Source organism: Protopterus annectens, chromosome 3.part0, assembly GCF_019279795.1.
Source record: "Protopterus annectens isolate FY-2018-M chromosome 3.part0, PAN1.0, whole genome shotgun sequence".
Classification (NCBI taxonomy): domain Eukaryota; kingdom Metazoa; phylum Chordata; order Ceratodontiformes; family Protopteridae; genus Protopterus; species Protopterus annectens.
The window spans coordinates 154,249,175-154,268,667 of NC_056731.1; the positions used below are offsets into that span (position 1 = coordinate 154,249,175).

Below are 19,493 nucleotides of genomic sequence, written 5' to 3' on the forward strand. Positions count from 1 at the left end.
ATCTAGTAGAATGGGCTTTAGGAGGCAAGGCAACTGCAGACTATTTTTCAAATAAATTAGAGAAATACAGTCCATAACCCATTTGACCAATGTAACTTTAGAGACTGCTTGGCCTAATTGGTCAGGAAAAAAAAGAGATGAAAAGTTGTTCAGATTTTCTGTACTGTTTTCTTCTATGAAGGTAAAATCAAAGTTGTCTGTGTACATCAAAGTGATATAAAATATATTTGTCCTTGTTAGAAAAATTTGGGAAGAAGACTGTAATTGAATAGACTGGTTAATATTAGTCTCTATGGCCACTTTAGGCATAAAGGAGGGATTATTATGGAGGGATACTCTATCTTTATGATAAATTTAACAAAATAATGTAAAAGGGTTTGGATGACAAAGCCTGAAGTTCAGAAATTCTCTTTGCTGCAATGGCTACCAAAAAGATGGTTTTCCAGGAAAGAAATTTCATTTTGAAATCACTAGCTGGCCCAGAAGGCTTTTGAGTGAGGCTGTGAAGAATAACACTGAGATCCCACAGCAGAGATGGATCTTTTATTAGAGGCCTAAGAAGAAAAATCACCTTCATGAACGCCTGACATAATTTACATGTAGGCAGGGAGCCAGAAACATTTCCAGCATGAAAGTTGGATATGGCTGCCATATGAAGTTTTATAGTAGAATACCTAGCACCTTCCTTGAAGCGCGAAGAAAGAAAAAGAAGGATGGCTGAAGTAGGAGCCAAAAAGGGATCAATATTCTCTTTGGAAGCCCAAATGGCGAATCTTTGCCATTTGCTTCTGTATACTTTCTTAGTGAAAGCTTTCTGAGAGGCTAAAACTATGTTTCGAACAGGGGAAGCAAGCCTGGACCTTTGTACAATTGCTGGAACTGGAGAAACCATGCTGTTAGTTTGAGGGTGTGTAGACTGGTATATCGAGTCTCTGATGGGTGAAACAGGAGGTCCTGTATGGGCTCAAGAATCCAAGAAGGATATTTCATTTGAAACCAGAGAAAGGGGAACCATATTTGATGAGGACAGTAGGGGGAAATGAGGATCACTGAACTCTTCAGTCTTCTGGTTTCTGCAGAAACTTCAGGATCAATGGCAGAGAGGGATAGGTGTAAAGGAAAGCAGAGGGCCAATCATTAACCAGAACATCCCTTGGGGACTCCCCCAAAGGGGGGATCAGAGCAAAGTTCCTGCTACACCTGTTGTTCTGGGGGGGGAAGCAAAAGAATCACATCAAGTCTGACCCTAATGACTGAAGATCAAGTTCACTACTGACTGATTGAGGGACCACTTGTAATGAGTCAGAATGGACCTGCTGAGTTTGTCCGATAGAATATTGGATTTTCCTGATATAAGCATTGCAAGTAGAAAGCAGCCTGAAAATATCCCCCATTCCCAGACCCTCATGGCCTCTCTGCACAATGGATATGAATGGGTTTCTCCTTGTTTGTTGATATACTAGACCACTGAAATGTTGTCTGTGTGAATTGTAATAGTCCCAAAGGGGAGCTCTTCCTGAAAAGCTTTCAACATTAACAGGACTACTCTCATCTCCAGAACATCGATATGCAATCTGGTCTCTAAGTGAGTTCACATGCCCTGGACCATCTTCCCCATGAAATCCCCCACCCACCCCAACTAGAAAGTGTCCATGGTCCAGTGGCTATGGGGCGAAGGAAGAAGAAATAGTCGGCCAATGAACAGATCATCCAAAAGACTCTACCACTGAAGATGACATTTGCAAATTGATGTTAGTCTGATAGGAACAGACAAAGGAGGGTAAAGAATAGACCATCAAACGGCCAAAGTCCATTGGAGAACTCACATAAAAAATGTTGCTAATGGCACAATAATGATGGCAGCTGTCATAGACCCAAGTGCTTGAAGTATTAGTATTGCAAGTGGAGAAAAAATATCTAGAATAGACTGTACCTGTTGGTGTAACGTTTTTATACAATGAAGGGATAACAATACCATTTGATGTGTAGTGCCCAACAGAGCACCAATGAAATTCAGTCTTTGTACTGGGGATGGATTTAATTTGGGTAGATTTATGGTGATGCCCAGGGAGTTGGAGATCTGCAAAAGGTAATCCCTTGCTTGACTCAGTTGATGCCTAGTTGGGGCAGTCATCTAGATATGGAAACACCTGGAATCCTTACAGTCTCAGATGAGAAGCAAGTACTGCCATGCATTTGGTGAACACCCTGGGGGGACTGTGGTGAGTCCACAGGACAGAACTCTGAACTGGTAATAACTGGCTCCCAACCTGAAATGCAGATGACTTCTGGAGCATCTCTTTATTTTGATGTGGTAGTATGCATCCTATAAGTCTATACAGCACATCCAATCATCCTTCCACAACAGAGGTAGAATGGACTGAACTGTAATCATCTGGAACTGTGACTTCTTACATACAGGTTCAGATTGCTTAGATCCAGAATGGGTCTTAGGTCCACGATTTTCTTTGGCACTAAAAAGAAGCAACAGTAAGTTCCAAATACTTTTTGTTCGGGTGGGAATTCTTGGATGAATCTTTTTTGCAGTCGTTTTTGAATCTCTTTTACTGCAAACTCCCTCTGACTGGGTGGAACGTCGGGGAGTCTCATCTGCTTTTCTGAAGGTGCAAAGGGAAAAGGGAATGTAATAACCTCTGGATATTATGCTTAGCACCCAGGCATTTTTTGTAAGATTGGTCCAGGCCCCTAGGTGTAGTGAAAAACAACCCCCGACTGTCTCCAGAGCAGAGCAGCTGGGCAGCGCTTCAGGAGCGCTGATAGTGACTATCAGAGAAAGGTTCCCTGTAGCCCTGATTTTGCAGAGCCCCTCTGCCTCTGAGGTGGCATCTTCCATTAAAACTCCCTCCTCTGCCTCTGGAGGAAGAATTCCCAAGTTGATTCTGAAAAGACCTTTAGGATTTTCAGAACCAGGTCTTCTTACCACCTCTCTGATTTCTTAAGAAAGTATGCTGAGGGGTACAAAACTTGATCCCCATGACAGAAAGAGTCTTTCCTTCCTGTTCGCTGTGGGTTAAAGTATCTTTGACAGATGGCCCAAACAAGGAAGAGCCATCAAAGGAGGCATTAACAAATGACACTTTAAAGGGCTTTGTGAAGTCAGAAAGCCTCATTCAGGCATGTCTTCTAATTGCAATAGCTGAGCTGGCAGCCTGTAAGGTGCCCTCTGCCAAATGGAAAATGAGCCTCATGGAAGAATTATTCACAGAAGTAAGAGTAGCCAGTTGGGGAGATACTTTCTTGAAGTCCTCCAGTGACATGGTCTCTGAGACAGAGTTGAAAAGCTCTATGACTAGGTCTCTCTGCAAACGAGTGAAGTGTGCCAGGTAGTTTAATGACCTCAGCGCAAAAGTAGCCAAGGCATAGATGCACTTACCAAACCTGTCCATTCCTCTGGACTCCCTGTTCTGTGGATGGACAACAGACTCCTGCTCAGATAGCTCCTTTTTGGGAGCTGCTGCCACAACCATGGCATCCACAGGTATACCCTTATTCCACTATGGTCTGTCCTTGGGAGGAGATAAGAATTTGTTGAGGAACTTACTGATCAGTTCGATGGTGTCTGGCTCCTTTTGGGCCCATTGGGAGACAAAATCTATTAGCTCATCTGTTGAGGGGGGGGGTCATGCAAGATGTAGACGGGCTCACCCTGAAAGCCTCCAAAAACACTGACTCTTCAGAAGAAGGAGTTTGGGCAGACCATCCCCTTCTGCTTAAAGATCTCTAAGATATCTCCAAAGGAGATATCTGTTGGTGATCTTGGGGTTCCTTTTCCCTCATCAAAGTCCGTGTCCTCAGTAAGGGACACCATAAAGGAGTCTATGTGGCTCCTCTTGACCATCTTCTTATGATGAACCTTGTCTATGGGATGTTCAGGGAGGTATCATATGAAGAGGGGGCTCCCTCCGGGGGAAGGTCTATGAGACTTCTTGGGGCGGGCTGACCCTGGACAGGCATGATGGGCTCAGCATCAAGATCCAAAGAAGGGCAACAGGGAGGATCGGGAATATGAGAGGTTGAATCACTATGAGTGAAGAAAGCCAATTCCACAAACTGGAAAGCTGATAGACCCCATGGCCCCCAGATAGAATCGGACCCAAGCTGTTGAGGGCCGAAGCGCTGAGGTGAAGGGATGGATCCAACAAGGTCAGAGCTGAACCCCTACCCCCAGATCCAGCACCAACATCTCGGATCTGAGACTTACTCTGATCTGACCACATTGGAGCAGAGCTGGTCAGGATAACCAAAGTCGAGGAAGGGAGCTTCCTTGAATCCAAAGCCGACTATCTCAGGTATCCCAGATCCTGGGGCTCCGATGCTGTTGATCGGATTGGAGAAGGAGATTGGATAAACTTGGCAGGAACACTCATAGATACAAAAGGGGATGGAGTTGGATAAACCCCCATCTGAATCTGAGTTTTTGGGAATCTCCGCATCATTCTGTCCATGTCCTTTTCCAAGAGACTCCTAGAGGACCTGAAGGAAGTAGCTGAATCAAGCCTCGAGTGTCTCTTAGGAGTTTGCAATAACTCTGTAGGAAAGGTTGGAGAAACAGTCCTGATACAGTATTCAGGAGTTTGACTCCTAGCTTTAGGATGTGTAGACCTACGATCCAAGCTAGAGGTGGAAGATCTAGGGGAGCCTAGCACAGTAATGACTTCCATCGGATCTGAGGAGTGCTTTGGATCTGAATAAGCAGAAGCTGATCTCAGATCCAAGGGGGTCAGATCCTAGGATTTCAATATTTCAGCTTGTGGTTCTGAGGAGGCCCTTGAAGAGAGGATGTTTTCTGAGATTCGAGAATCCATGATGGCTCTTAGAAGGGGTTTGAGCCCCTGTGAAGAAGAAGAAGATGCAGGGAGAAGCCCCTTCAAAATCAACTAATTTCTGTGGTCTACAATCACTATAGAGTTAAAACCCTCACAAATAATGCAGGAAGATTGCAGATGCTCTGGACCTAAGCAATATACACACTTTTCGTGCACGTCTGATTGTGGGATTTTGCATCCACAATCAGCGCAATGCTTGAAACCTGAAGGTTTGTCAGACATTTTGAAAAGGTCCAACACTCTCCCAAGACACACCAGAGAAAGAGATAGAAATAAAATTATTAAAGTTTTAGCAAGTTATAAGAAGGGAGAAAATTTATACTGGAAAAAAAAAAAAAAAACAAGTGCACTGTTATTAAAGTTCACATACACTAAAGAAAACAAGTAAGTCCTAATAACTACTTTTTTTTTTAGAAAGGTCGGAAAAGGGAACAAAGGTCCTGACAAACAGAAGAGGGGAAAGGAATTAAGGTAGCAGTCCCTAATGCCAGCTAATAACTTACAGGGAGGGGAGGCATGCTAACAGTTAAGAAAATATAAAAAAGTTAGCCAAAAGTGTAAAAATTGTAAGGAGAAAACTTAGCTTTCAAATACTGAATCGCTCAAGCTAGAAATTTGCGTCTGTTCTTTGTGGTGGCTCTCACTAAGCTGTAGAGATTTAGTCCATTATGGGAAGAGGGAGGAGCTTGAGGCTAAGATCCAAGTCTGTAAAATTTGGCCGAGTTGGATCCAAAGGTCGGCTCCGTAACCCCAATAGTGAGGAAGAATGAAAAGGACAACATCAGATATGAAAGTTAATCACCATTTATACATATACAAATTAATCATATGATTAAAAGTAACCAATAAACATAATTCAAACATATTATGCATTCTCAAAACACTTGTAAAGAAACAGAATAATTCAGACCAAGGAATGTATGTCCTTTAAAAATAATAACTCTCAGCACTGGGGAACAACTAGGTTAATAGAATTTCCTGAGCAAGAAGGAATGATCCATAGCATTTTCTCTCCTAGCCCTATGACTCCCATGTCCTTGTCCTATGAAATACATGAGCCAGTTAGGTGTTGGAAGTGTAGCTGATGACATGATCTTATACAGATAAGTAAGGGGAAATAATAAGAGAAACAAAACAGACCGTGACTTTTATATCTAGCTGTCTTGCTTTTTAAAAACTCTGCTGCACCTCAGTTTCTGGAACTGCATTACTACCCTGCTACTTACATATTAAAACTCCATATCTCCTCTACTCTATACAGACTAGAGGGAATATTCCAAGATACCACAACCTCAAAATGAGTATGCATTAACTCTTTCTGCAGTTAAATGTCCACTGCTCTGAGGTTTGCACTATCAATTCTCAAACTTCTAGTGAAGATTAATTAAGTAGGCATAGAATGATTACTCTCTGTGTGCCTCATAACTAGCTGATAAATTATGTGTTTCATCCATTTCTAGAAAAGTCATACTTGTCACTATGCAGTTCTTTGTTATGCTTCAGATTCACCTCTTTCTATTTCTGACTGGCTAACCATATTTAAAAAATTGAATGTTTATTCTAGACAAATAATTATGCAAGTAAATTTAAATTTCAGTTAAGAACTTTCTGTAGTACAAGTAATGTCATTCTGTTCAGATGCATCAAAGTGCAGTCATAACAATGCTACACGCAGACTTAAAGATTTGCAGTGTGTCAATCCACATCAAATATGTAAGTCAGTGTTGCACTGCAATTTTGGCTCTAGTTCTTTCCTACAAGCAGCTGATAATATACTGAAGTTGCTTTTGATTTTATAAAAGCTCTGAACTTTAAACAGAAAAGTCAGAGGCTTTCTGCATCACTGATGCAGACTAGAAAGGTGCAGTTAAATGTACCCTATGAAAAAAAAAGTGTTTTTGTTGTTTGATGACAATTAAGTTAACAAGACTGACAAACGTATAGCAGCCTTCAGATAACACATACTACCTGATAAATTAACCCAGGGCAAGAATGCTGCAGCGATATAAACAGAAGTTAAAATTTTTAGTTAATGACATGAGGTCAGAATACATAAAATATTACCACATTCCAAGGACATTTTTTTAGATAAGATGTCTGGTGGTAAGACAAAACGCAGCTATGATAGCAATCTTCTATTTGTAAAATGATATCCAAGTTCTTACCTTCTCCATCAGCTCATTAGCTGGCATCATTTAACATCAATTCTGCTACTCTTGCCTGCGGCTACTGACCCAGTTTCACTGGGAGAACTTCAGATATTTAACATTTAAAGAGGCACCGTCTACTTTTGCCCTATACATTTAGCTACAAAATCATACACTCTGACTAGTTAAATATCTAATTATGTGCTTAATTCAAGTAAATAATGTGAAGACATAACTAATACTTCTAGAGTGACTCAGAGGAAAGATGTTAATCCAGATTCTGAACACAGGAAACAAACTGAAATAATAGACACAATAAAATGTTTGGTTTCCAGCTACACACATTGCTTAATAAATAGCAAAACAAACTTTTCCTGTATCCTCATGAGGAGTGGTATGAATTACATTAAAAGATATGCATAGTTATGTTTTGTAAAAGGCAATAAGTATAACTGGCATCTATGTTTCATTCAAAATTGAAAATATTTAGAATTAAACTGCTAGCTGTTTCAACGTAATGCAGAGATCACTGTATATGTAAGCCAGTGCTCCCCTTACTGTCAAGGATATTTTGTGGCAAATAAAAACTTAATAAATAATACATGTTTAATCAGTTTGAAGATATTTATACCATGATTTCAACAGGAAATAATTAAGCTGACACATAGCTGTGTGTTACAATCCCACTAGCAGACCACCTCAAAAATGTTCCTTTCAGCAGTATGTGCAAAGCAAATAATGCAGCCAGACAAAAAGGGAAAAAAGCTAAGTTTAACACAGGGAAATTCCAATCTTTTACATTTGCTTCATTTCTGCTTTAAGTGCATAAATATACTGCTGAGCCAAGTAAAGGTGTAGATAAATACTAGTTATCTGTAATTATAGTGGATATATTTTCCTTTTCACCACTGCTGGTCAGGAAACTGTCTTCCTTGTTATTTTCTGGTAGGAACTGGAGCTATAGTGATGTTGTTTTTCTTTTGGCTTTTCCCAGTTAGGGGTCGCCACAGTGGAACTCCAGTCTGCTAATGATTGGCAGTAGATTTTTACGGTGCCAGCTCGACGCCCAACCTTCAACAAAGGCACCCCCATTCACGCATGTCTTTCGAATGCTACTTGACCATGGGGAGGACCTGCAGACTCCACACAGAAGGTGCTCCAGCCGAGAATTGAATGGGAGAACCTCTTGCTGTGAGGCGACAATGCTACCGCTGCACCACCGCGGCTTACTGGAGCTAATGGAGCTATAGTGATAAAGGATGTCAATTCTTTGCAGTGTAGGAAAACTAGCCTCTATCTGATTTTATTCCATATACTGTCCTCATACCCCTTAATTGACCAATCCTTCTATTGAAGCCTCCATTAGTAGAGTGGCCATTCCCCTGTACAATGGACATGGTATCTACCTGCTTAGCTTCACTTTAAAATCAAAAATTAATCATCTAGAAACTCAAAAATTCAAATGGATATAAGAACCAATTCAGAGATGTAAAACAGAGAAGACAAAAAAAAAAAAAAAAAAAGAGGCACATTAATATTGAATTATAATATTACAGTAACAGAATACTGAGCAAGTAAATTGTAGGTGGTGAGGAAGTACTAGTACGTACTACTATAACACCACATAAACTTGCTGATGAAAAAGGAATTTTCCATAAAAATGTGATTGTGTTTTAAAAGGAAGGCATTATACTGGGATTATCATTATTCTGGCACTTTCACTGAGGCAGTTTGCAAGAGGACTGTGACCAAGAAAAGTATAATACTGCATTACCGCTGAAACTCTGCAGCTGAAGACATTTACAAAAACAGGGCCAAGGAGACCTGAGACAGTCACCACAAATAATGAACAGTAAAGTGGCTTGGAGAGTGGGAGTCCTCATATTAGGACACTAGAAGCGGAACTACAACTTTTCTCAAGCTTAGAGTTATTGTAACAGTGTTATGTAGTATACATCGCCTTTGTATGGTGATTCTGAAATAAGTGTAGGACAGCGGATCAATCTTAGGCTATTACAGGTAAAAATAGGCTCATGGCTAATTTTTGACTTAGAAATTATTCTAAGGCAACTGCACAGTCATGACAAATTCAGTATGCTTTTTATACCTTCAAATGTAGTTTATATAAATCTTTGCCTTTTCTGTTGTCATGCTTTAAATGTAGAATTGCATCATTATTTCTTATTGCAACAAAGGACTGGCCTGTTGCAGCACTATTTACTATATGATGAAGGAAATATTCATGTATAACCAAAACAGAATATTGATGAAAATATGGAGTCTGTATTAAAGCATATGTGCCCCTCCAGCATTCAGGCACACAAGTAACATTATTTGAAATACTTATGACCCAGGAAGGTCAATGCCTTTCATTGCAGAAGGCAGAAACATCTGCCTCTAGCAGACATGATCACCTTTACTTTGAGGCGAGAAAAGACTGGTCTGACTTAGAATTAAAGGAGTCACAATGAAAGCAGATGATACTAATCCTTATTAGTAATACTGACTTGACTGCAGAGTCAGGTAATGAAAAATAATCGCTGTAAGCAAAATAAGAAAGGATACTCACTCATAAGTGCAGGTTTCATTGTTATGTTCCACTGTTGCTACTAATTTAAATGTAGCCATTGTATTTATTGATGTAAAAAAAAAAACACATTTTTAGGTGCAATCTGACACAAGGGTATACACGTGGGAGGTCACGTGACCTTTAACAGAACACAATGCACAGAGTAGCACAATTATTACCTTAAAATAGAAACTGAAAAATTTGCATAAAATTATAATCAAACTACTCTCTCCAACAAATCCAAATAGATTTCTATTAGTTAAAAACAGGAAAAGATATTTCAGAAATATAAACTGTGAGTAGCTGAGCAAACAGACAGGTGTGAATAAGTAAAGATAAAGAAAGGTTATAAAGTACACACCAGTATAAGAATGTAAAGAAAAGAGGACAATCGAATGATCTTAAAGGAGCAAAGTAAGGAATTAAGTTAAATCAGAATAATTAATTAACATAACAATGCATGTTTACAAGATAACACATTATTATTATTATTCATCTTACCTTTCCTACTCTGTTGAAGATATTTGGCTAGCATTGCAAGGCTTGTTCTTTGGTCAACATTTCCGTCAAACCTTTGGATAGGTTTCAGTTGCCCACTGGATGGAGATGTACGTGCTGTCCTCTGATAAGCTGTGAGCCTCTGCTCTATATCTGTGGCCAGTGGATCACCATTGTCAGATCCTGCTGTTTCCTGTCCTATACACCTCACAGTAATCACAGCAAAGAACATACAGATGCAGATTCCGCTATACATCGCTGGAAGAGAAGAGAGTTTATACTGTATGCCGCTGATGAAGGAAAGCTAAGAATGTTACTGCATATGTGATATACTGAAATAATACAGCTTATGACATGTGCAGAATGCATTTCCTGTTATAGCAAGTGTCTGTAATCAGTGTAGTCAAGTTGTTAGAAGGCACAGAAATATTGCATTATAGTGAAGGCCCCAGATAATGAACAATACAGCAAACGTACGAGGCTTTAGTATAAAACGCAACCACTTACAATCAAACCCTGCTTATAAGTATGTTGCAAACACAGTAAGGATTTATCAGGAAACAAGTTGCTCATATGACACCAGTTACATCTAACTTTTAACTTAACCAAAATATCAAGAACTGCAAACTAAATGGACTGATTTCTACTCTTATATATGTTTAACATTTCTTGGTTTACAGACCATTTATTTAAAGGACAGCTGCAATAATTTCATTTTTACTATGGGCTCCTGTGCCTTCCATTTGAAAGATGAAAGTAGTTTTCGAGGACTCTGTTGCAATTGCAAAATGTCAAAAACTGCAAGTTAAATGGACTGATTTCTGCAATTATATACATTTACCATTTCTTGGTTTACAAACCATTTATTTACAAGACAGCTGCAATAACTATGGGTTCCTGTGCCTTCTTTTTGAAAGATTAAAGCATTTTTTGAGGGCTCTTTTGCAATTGCTCATTCAAAACTGCAAACACCCCTATACTGTATGACATTGATAATGCAGGAGATAAAACCTATTGGTGAAATTGTGAGTTTGGGCCAGTAAAGAGCAAAACAGAAGTCAACTTCTGACTCAGTTTGCTATGTTGTTCCAAATCGAGCAATACAAGGTATTAACATATTGAAATGATATTACGATTTAATGTACTACAACAAACAGTATTTACAGTGCAGTAAAGATAATGGGGTTATGACCTAATTCTTTAACACATGTTGCATCGCAGCACAATTTTAATTAACTTGCCTTATGTATACACTTCACAACTAGTCATTACTGTCTAAGAATTATATAAATAGTTGTGAACTGCAAGGTCCATGAAGGAAGATTGCTGATGATCTACCTGCTAATTTATTTCATATGCTATTTCTCTTATTTAATTTTGATACCATACAAAAGGGATATACAGCATTAACTGAAATTTGCAACCACAGGTCCTGATGTGTCAACTTTCAGTGTGAAAACTAGGTATCCACCCTCCTCACATCAGATGCACATTTATTAAAATCTTTATAGAGGTATTTTTTTCAGTATATAATCTAGTGTTGCATGCATTTTCTGGGTGATGGGAAAGAAAGTCATGTACTGCTGTAGATGAAAAGAATAAATCAGACCTGTTGCCTTTAGAATGTTATACTGCTATAATTGTAAACTTGTAAAATCTATATGCACAAGTAAAGGGAAGCTTATTACCAAGGTGCCAGGAGAATAAAGTATGATGGTGAAGACTTGTAGTTTTAATTAAAATCTATATGCAGTATTTCTAGATAAAATGTAAAACAAACTAAGCAAAATGTTGGCAAAGAAATCAAGACTGCAATGTCACTGGCAATCAAAAGAAAGGACTGGTGGTTACGTTGTAACAGACATTCATCTAATGTGTAGAAGGTTGTAAGAGAAACATTGCTAGTTTGTGAGTTTCCCAGCAAACATCACATTCCGATAGTTATGTTATATTCCATATCTTCAGTATAGTGCAAGCCAAAGGAAATGCATAGACCTTTATACTTCTCACAATGCACAACTTTACATTTCAGCTGGGTTAATATTTATTTATTTATATGTGCTTACTGGGGTAGTACTCTGGTCAATATTGACCAATTTTAGGCTCAGCCTTTTTGAAACACAACACATTTTGAAAACAAAATATACAGAAATATGAGCAATAACAGAGTAGTTCATTCTAATTACATGGAAAAAAAATTCTAGTGAATCAGCACAGTGCAGTGCAATAGCAAGCAAAGTGTAATGTACAATACATATACATTATTTTCCAAAGCAGGTCAATCTTCAGTAAATCTTGAGATAGGAGAAGAGACTCGGAAAGGAAATAGGTTAGGTGATACGTCCTGTGTTAGGCAGGGACATTTGGCTTGGATGAAGAAGTCCCTTCTGAGTTGCAATCTGAATATGGAATAAATGCTGATTTCCTTATTGTCAATGGGGAGACTTGGCCAAAGAGTAGGTGCCTGAGAGGAGAAAGCATGTGCAGTTCTGTGGAGTTTGGTTCTAGGGGTAGTGAGAGTTGGTGTGGCTTGTGAGTACTGTCTCAGGTTGTATGAGGGGGTTTTTCATGGAGTCTGGCTGCAAGGGGAGTAAATATGTGGAAATGGGGTAGTCTGTAGAGTTGGGATCCTAAAAGTAGGTTACACCTTTGTTTTATGGGCAGCCATTTGGCTGTTTCTAGGATGATACAGTGATGCACACAGACAGGAAAGTTTATAATGAATCTAATTAATGTAATTTACACAGATAAAGAAATCTGCATTTTATAAAGGTCCCATAGTTAGATTACACTTTTCTCAGGGGAAGTCCTTATGTAGTATTTATAGTGACTGAAATTTGGCAAAGTTACCTTCAAAATTTACTACTGTTCAGTCAACATCATGTGTGATGGGATGTTAACATCCATCTCAACAAAAACCAGAATAGATAGATGGGACCTTGGTTTAACAAAGCATCCAAAGAATGACACTTCAGGAAAACAGTGTTCCCAGATCCATGCAAGAGCATGTCAGTATGAATTCATGCAGAGGCAGAAACCATAATCTTCTGACAGCCTTGTAAGAAAAAGTGAATTTATGCCCCATTGAGCCACTGACAATGTTAACATTAACTGCTGTAGTTAAGTTTGTATATAGCCTAAATTAGCAGTTCTGCAAATTACAAAGCATGTTTATATAAACAGACTGTAGATGTTAACATTAAAGAATAGGGCCACACAATATAAACTGGGAGGTTTCATATATGAGAATTACACATTTATAACTAGCAGCGTGCTTCCCAAAAGACCATACTGAATTAAATCTTTCAGCATGAATGATTTGTAAATGTTATGTTATAGACTTCAGCATGTAAACACATACTCAGGGTTATTTGTCTCATAGCTTTTTAAACCTAAAATCACTGTGTATTGCAGTTCACTCTAACATCTTATTTCAAGTTTTATCAGTAGTATTTTATAGGACAGGGCAACTCTTTAGCAAATCATCATCATCATCAACAACCCATTTGGACATAATTCATCTTAAACAGATATGTAGCTGTAAACTGTTTGACAGAAAAAATAATATATTCCTTTTCTTTTTTAACTTTTATTATAATGCTACAAAATAAGCAGCGGTTTTGGTATAGCACATTTATATTTTAATAGTACTCATCTGTTGCTCTCTGCATTCCTCGGAAAGATTTTGCAAACTTTCTCTTGTTGAAAAGCTCTAAAGCCAAGATGATACTAACTGTGAATGTTTTTCTTGCAGGAAGCTAACCTCTACACTTCAATCATTCTTTGCCCTTATGTTTATTTTAGTTTACCATCATATTTATAGCCTATCAGACTGACAATGCCTTGTTACAGAATAATATCATCCATGGATCTGATCTACTTATGAATTCATAAGCTGCCCAAAATTAAGTTTTATAAATATGGACAGAACTACATAACACGAAATACAGTATATCTGAAGTATAACTTTATACACTTTACATTATTCTCTGTAGGAGAAAATATTGCATTTCTCAAAAAACAACATACATGGGTAAAAGAATGTCAGATTTCTGAAGTACCCATGGTTCCATGTGTGTGGCTTTATTTAATATAAACATAGTTCATCTAACCAAAATATCACTCAGAGAATGAAAAGTGAACAGAGCATTTTAGATGCAAAATCTCCTAGAGTCATCTTTAATATAATCATAGCCAAGGATGCGGCTATGCTACACTAAAATTTGGGTAACTTCACATGGAGGTTATTTCAGTCTTGGCAAAATGAATGACTAGCCAGATGTGTGTCAGCCAATTTAATCATGCATATTTTTGCTGGTAGTGGATTAGTTATAATGACCTTACCACTACTCTAAGCATATGAATACATTCACCAGAATAGAATTATGTAGAACAGAACTTCATACCCTCAGAAATACCATGGAGTGTGAACAAGAACTGTATTTTGTAATCCAGGGAACAAAATACAGCTTGGAAGGACATAAATGTGCAAATCGGCACAATGCAACTAAATATTGAAAATGTCAGTTAGTTTGATTGAAACAAAGCATGATACTAATGTTATGTGAGGGTAATAAACATGTCAGTGGAAGACATTTTCGTGGAGTGTATCCTCCTTGTCAAAGTAGCTCATGAGAATAGTTTATGATTAAAATATACACATACACTAGATATTAGACGCTCTTGTAAAATGGTATCATAAGAACTATTGAACAAACATTTTGACCGGTACTTACATTCTTTACTTAGATTATTTTGTACCTGATGATGTTGAAGACATCTGCCTTTGATTACCTACTGACATTACCAGATTACTTTATAACTGATGTACCAAGGGCAGAACTGCTGCTGCAATCAGCATGGTGGCTCACTGGGTAAGATAAGGTCCAGGGTTCAATCCTGACCTCTGGTCTCAGTCTGTGTGAAGTCTGTATGTTTCTCTTGACTCTGTGGGCCTTATCTGAGTACTTTATCTTCCTACCACCTACATAAAATATGCTGATGGACTGGCTAAATTAAATTACCCAAGAAGAGACAGCGTTCTTATTAGTTAGTTCTTAGTAACTAAGTGATGCTATTTCAACCATCTGTTTGGAACCTATTTTATCATGACTACTGCCACTATCCCTGATCTAATGGGCAACCTGCAAAAAACAGCTGAGAAAAGCAGGACACCCAGTGTGGGTCCCACTAATGACACACTTAACTGTTGGTGTATGTTAGATAACATAATACAACAGACTAAACAGAAAATAAGACTACAAAAGCAGCAATGAAATTAAATCTCTTCCCTACAGACTGTATTACAATATTGCAAAAATGCATTGCCACTTTAAGTTTGCATTATTTTATTTTGTTAAAACATGAAGTAATGTCACTGAATATAAATCTACATGTAAAAAGCTCAGTATTTAAAATTCTTTGTGATGATTTATATATCTCTGCATTGCTAAGCACATTAGCATACAAATTTTATTTTCTGTATGAATTTCCAGTCACAGTGAAACTTAAATATGCATTTCATGCTGGCACAAACTCTATGCACACCGTGTCTACCACTGAGAAGAAAGTGCAACAAGCCTTTATTGAGATTCTACAGTATTCTGAAAAACAAACCTTTGCATTTTTGTTAATTTTCTTTTATTTCTGCAATTAGCAAGTTTCATCATATTGTGTAAATGCAGTTTTATTTGCACAAGGATGTAACATCAGCTCATAAATCTGCTTAACTTTTTTTTTTTATTTTCACTGCACTGCAGGGCTATCTCTCTGAATACTTGTCCTTGCTATTTACTTTTTTATTTTATTAATTTACTAATCTGTAAGTGCATCAGAAATAAATGTCACTTTTCAGGGGTACTCTGACAAATTACTTAAGCAGACAAGTGCTCTCAAAGACATACAATATGTAAACTGAAGACTTAAGCAAAAGCCCAGACTATAACACTACGTTTACAAGCAGTGTCTTGCTTTAAATCTATATTCTATACTGTTTGATCAAAGATACAGCACCATCTAGGAATCAAACCTCAGTTTCCAATATGATACCATGGGACAATCTCCACAGCAATAACAAAGCATACTGAAAATAATACATTATCATCCAGTGAAATTACAACTCTCACTGAAATCTGTTACTTTTGTTCAAAATATGTATAATTTCAGCTCACTCATGAAACATGATCTAAAAAACGATTCAGGTGTGCAGCAAGAAATATGTATAGCAGTTTTTCATCAAGTTTCGGAAATACATTTTTTACCAGTGCAGATGCTAGTGTAACAATTGTTTCACAGCAGTCAAACTGTAACAGACCAGAAACATTTGAACAATTACATTTTCATTTCTGAATTAAACAGCTATTTAAGCTATCAACATTTCATGCAGAAAGTATTTTTTTTATTTTTTAATAAAGCAATATGAATTCAATTCTTCAAATCTTCATTTTTCGAAACATGATACTATTTGCTAAATCTTCTTATTTTGTTTTAAAACCATAAGAAAAAATACCAAAGTCCAAAATTAAAAAAGGAAAAAAAAACTCTTACCTTCAGGTAAGATCTGATTTAAAAATCAGACCAGCGAGAACAATGAATTGAAGTGTCCAGGTTAAGTAATAGAGTGAAGTTTTCTCCTCCCTTGCTTATATAGCCTGGTTTACTGCTAGCATTACAGTCATCTATTTACACAGCACTGACGCAGATGAGGGATCACCACAAGCTCACCGAATGCTACAAGAACATAACAAATTAATATTACTTCAGGGCTTGAAAGTGCTTCTGACACACAAAACTCCTGGTTAACTCCTTGTATTTCACACTTACCTCTCCATGTAAAAACATGTTGGTAAATTATCTTACACCTTTTTAAAAGCACATTTGGTTTCATAGATGAATCTAGTGTTGACTGTGTGTTAAGTTAATGTACTGCATGGTATGAATGCAGTAATGAATTCAGTCATACTTAAGTAAAACTAACAGTTGTCAGCAGTGGTCCCACAATATATATGTGATATAAAGTGAACACTTTGCACTTGTACTAGCAGAATACAGCCACTTTGCAAGTTCTTGTTTTTAATCATTTTCACAGGACTGTGGAGATATTATGACGTAAAGTCACAATTAGCATTCAAGAATGTAACTCTAATGGGATATGAACTTGTGAATTTTGGTCCCCACTTGGTAGCCTATGTGGTAGATTGTACTGTCAAATTGTACTCTTCTTGTGCAACTTCAAAGCATAAAACTATTTCAAAATGTTTGTCCATTTATGTTAAAAAGAATAACAGTTAAAAGGAGCACAACATGTTCATTCAGTCAGTCAGTCATTTGTTCGTTCAAACATTTTCTGACACTGTATCTGCTTCAAGCTCATGGGGAAGCCAGAGCCTATCTCAGCACTTAATGGATGTAAGGCTGAGGAAAAAGACATGAAGAGGATACCATTTTTGCAGGAGGTGCACATATGCATGCATACCCTCACACACACACACACACACACACACACACACACACACACACACACACACACACACACACACACACACACACACACACACACACACACACACACACACACACACACACACACACACACACACACACACACACACACACACACACACACACACACACACACACACACACTCCCAAAAAGTTTGGAGGATCACCAGTTTATCTGTGGTATGTCTTTTAGATGTGAGAATAGTAACAAATTCATTCTGGACACAAGGTAGACAGGAACATTTTAGAAATAAGGTATCTCAGCTAACTGGCAAACTTGGCAAACACTGTCGGAGATGCAGCAAATCTAACTTCCATACAGCTGTGACATCAAACACAGTATACATCACAATTTAATTACACATATAACTTTCTGATCTCACATCATAGCACTGAATATACTTAATGTGCAATGCAAAAAAAGAGAGAAAAAGGTAAAAGAACTTATAGTAAAAGAAGTGTATTTAAGATACTGATATGTCATATGTCACGTTAAATGTACAAAAAAAAGATTAACATTTCTGTCCCCATATAACAGAATGTGCTTTTATTACGCAGCTATAAAATACTGTCCTCCTCCCAGAACAGAAAACTATAGTTCCTTTCAAGTGTCTTTCTAATACAGCCTTCCATCTATTTAGCCATTTTGTACACTACTTATCCTGGTGAAGTGAGTAAGCTAGAACATATTTCCTTATCTCGCTCAACAGTTTCCAACTCATACTGAAAGATCCACAGGAATTCCCTAAAAAGCTGAGATATATAATTTTGCCAACATGTCCTAGTCTGCTTTGGGGCCTCCTTCCCTTGTTTGTGCCTTTTTAAATCTCAGATGCAGAGCATCCAGACTGCATTCTCACAAGGTGTCCAAACCACCTCAAATTACATCTGTCAACTCAGAAGAGCAGTTACTATACTCTTGATATCCTTTTGGACTGCCAAATTCCTAACTCTATTACAAACAGGAAGCCAGGATACTTTGTCAAAGGATACCCATATTTGGCACTTGTATTCATGAGCTCAAAATTTGGTCTCAAGACACTATCCAAAGGTCATGACTATAGACAATGATGGGAACATAGACTGACCAGTCTTCATACTCTAACTCATGTCTCTTACTACACTGTAGAACAATACATTTCATACCTCTCAACCTCTTAGCACAAAAAATATGGACAAAGCCAAAAATAATTGGAGGACAAATCCCCATAAATAGGGACAGATTTTAAATATTGCTCTCATAAACTTAGAAAGTTGCTAGAGTAAAAGGTATTGTATAATCATGCATTTTCTGAGGGATATGAAGTCTGAAACTCAAATTCCTGTCATTATTTAGTTAACCAAATCCTCATTGATTTGTCACAAAAATCCAGAAAACCCACAAATTTTATGAGGAACAGACCAGAAATATGAGACAAAAATCTGGACCGTTGAAAGGTATCATTAGTAGCTCAACTGCTGTTGTCACCAGCTGGTCAGTCTTCTGAATTATTTTATTTTTTTCTCATAAACAAGACCCTAAGATACTTAAACTGCCCCATCTGAGATAGCTGCTGAACCTTCTGCATGGGGGTAATACACTATTTTAGGAAAGAACCACAACCACTGAATTGGAAGTGCTATTTTCATCAAAACTACTTCAAAGAGGCTTCCTATTGTAATTCAAATAGCCATAAGTCCAAGTCCCACAACTTTGAAAACAAAACAGCAAAACTGAAGGGGATCAGTCAATGTCAGCAGCTGCAGCTCTCCAATAAAATTATTTTTTACAGTGTACACCTCCTGCACCCCAAATATGAGAGGCTGCACCCATCTCCCATAGTTACTTCATTTGTGAGACAGCCATGCCTTGGAGAAAAGGGAATACTCTTGAGATACAGAGATCTTAGGCTTAGTATATGTTAGGGTTGCCACCTTTTCAAATGGCCAAAG

The 19,493-nt window shown here is 37.8% G+C and overlaps 1 protein-coding gene across 2 annotated transcripts in view; it reads right to left on the reverse strand.

The window, feature by feature from the left end:
• CCK (cholecystokinin) overlaps positions 1-16,783 on the reverse strand; it is a 160,641-nt gene extending 143,858 nt beyond the window's left edge. Inside the window, exons 1-2 of one of the 2 annotated variants that reach the window (XM_044064653.1) lie at positions 16,608-16,783; positions 10,065-10,319 (exon numbers count right to left, since the gene is read on the reverse strand). In XM_044064653.1, the coding sequence (XP_043920588.1) occupies positions 10,065-10,317 (253 nt within the window). In that variant the 5' untranslated portion in view covers positions 10,318-10,319; positions 16,608-16,783. The remainder of the gene's footprint in view (positions 1-10,064; positions 10,320-16,607) is intronic. The other variant, XM_044064654.1, reaches the window with a different exon arrangement.
• Positions 16,784-19,493: the final 2,710 nt, after the last annotated feature.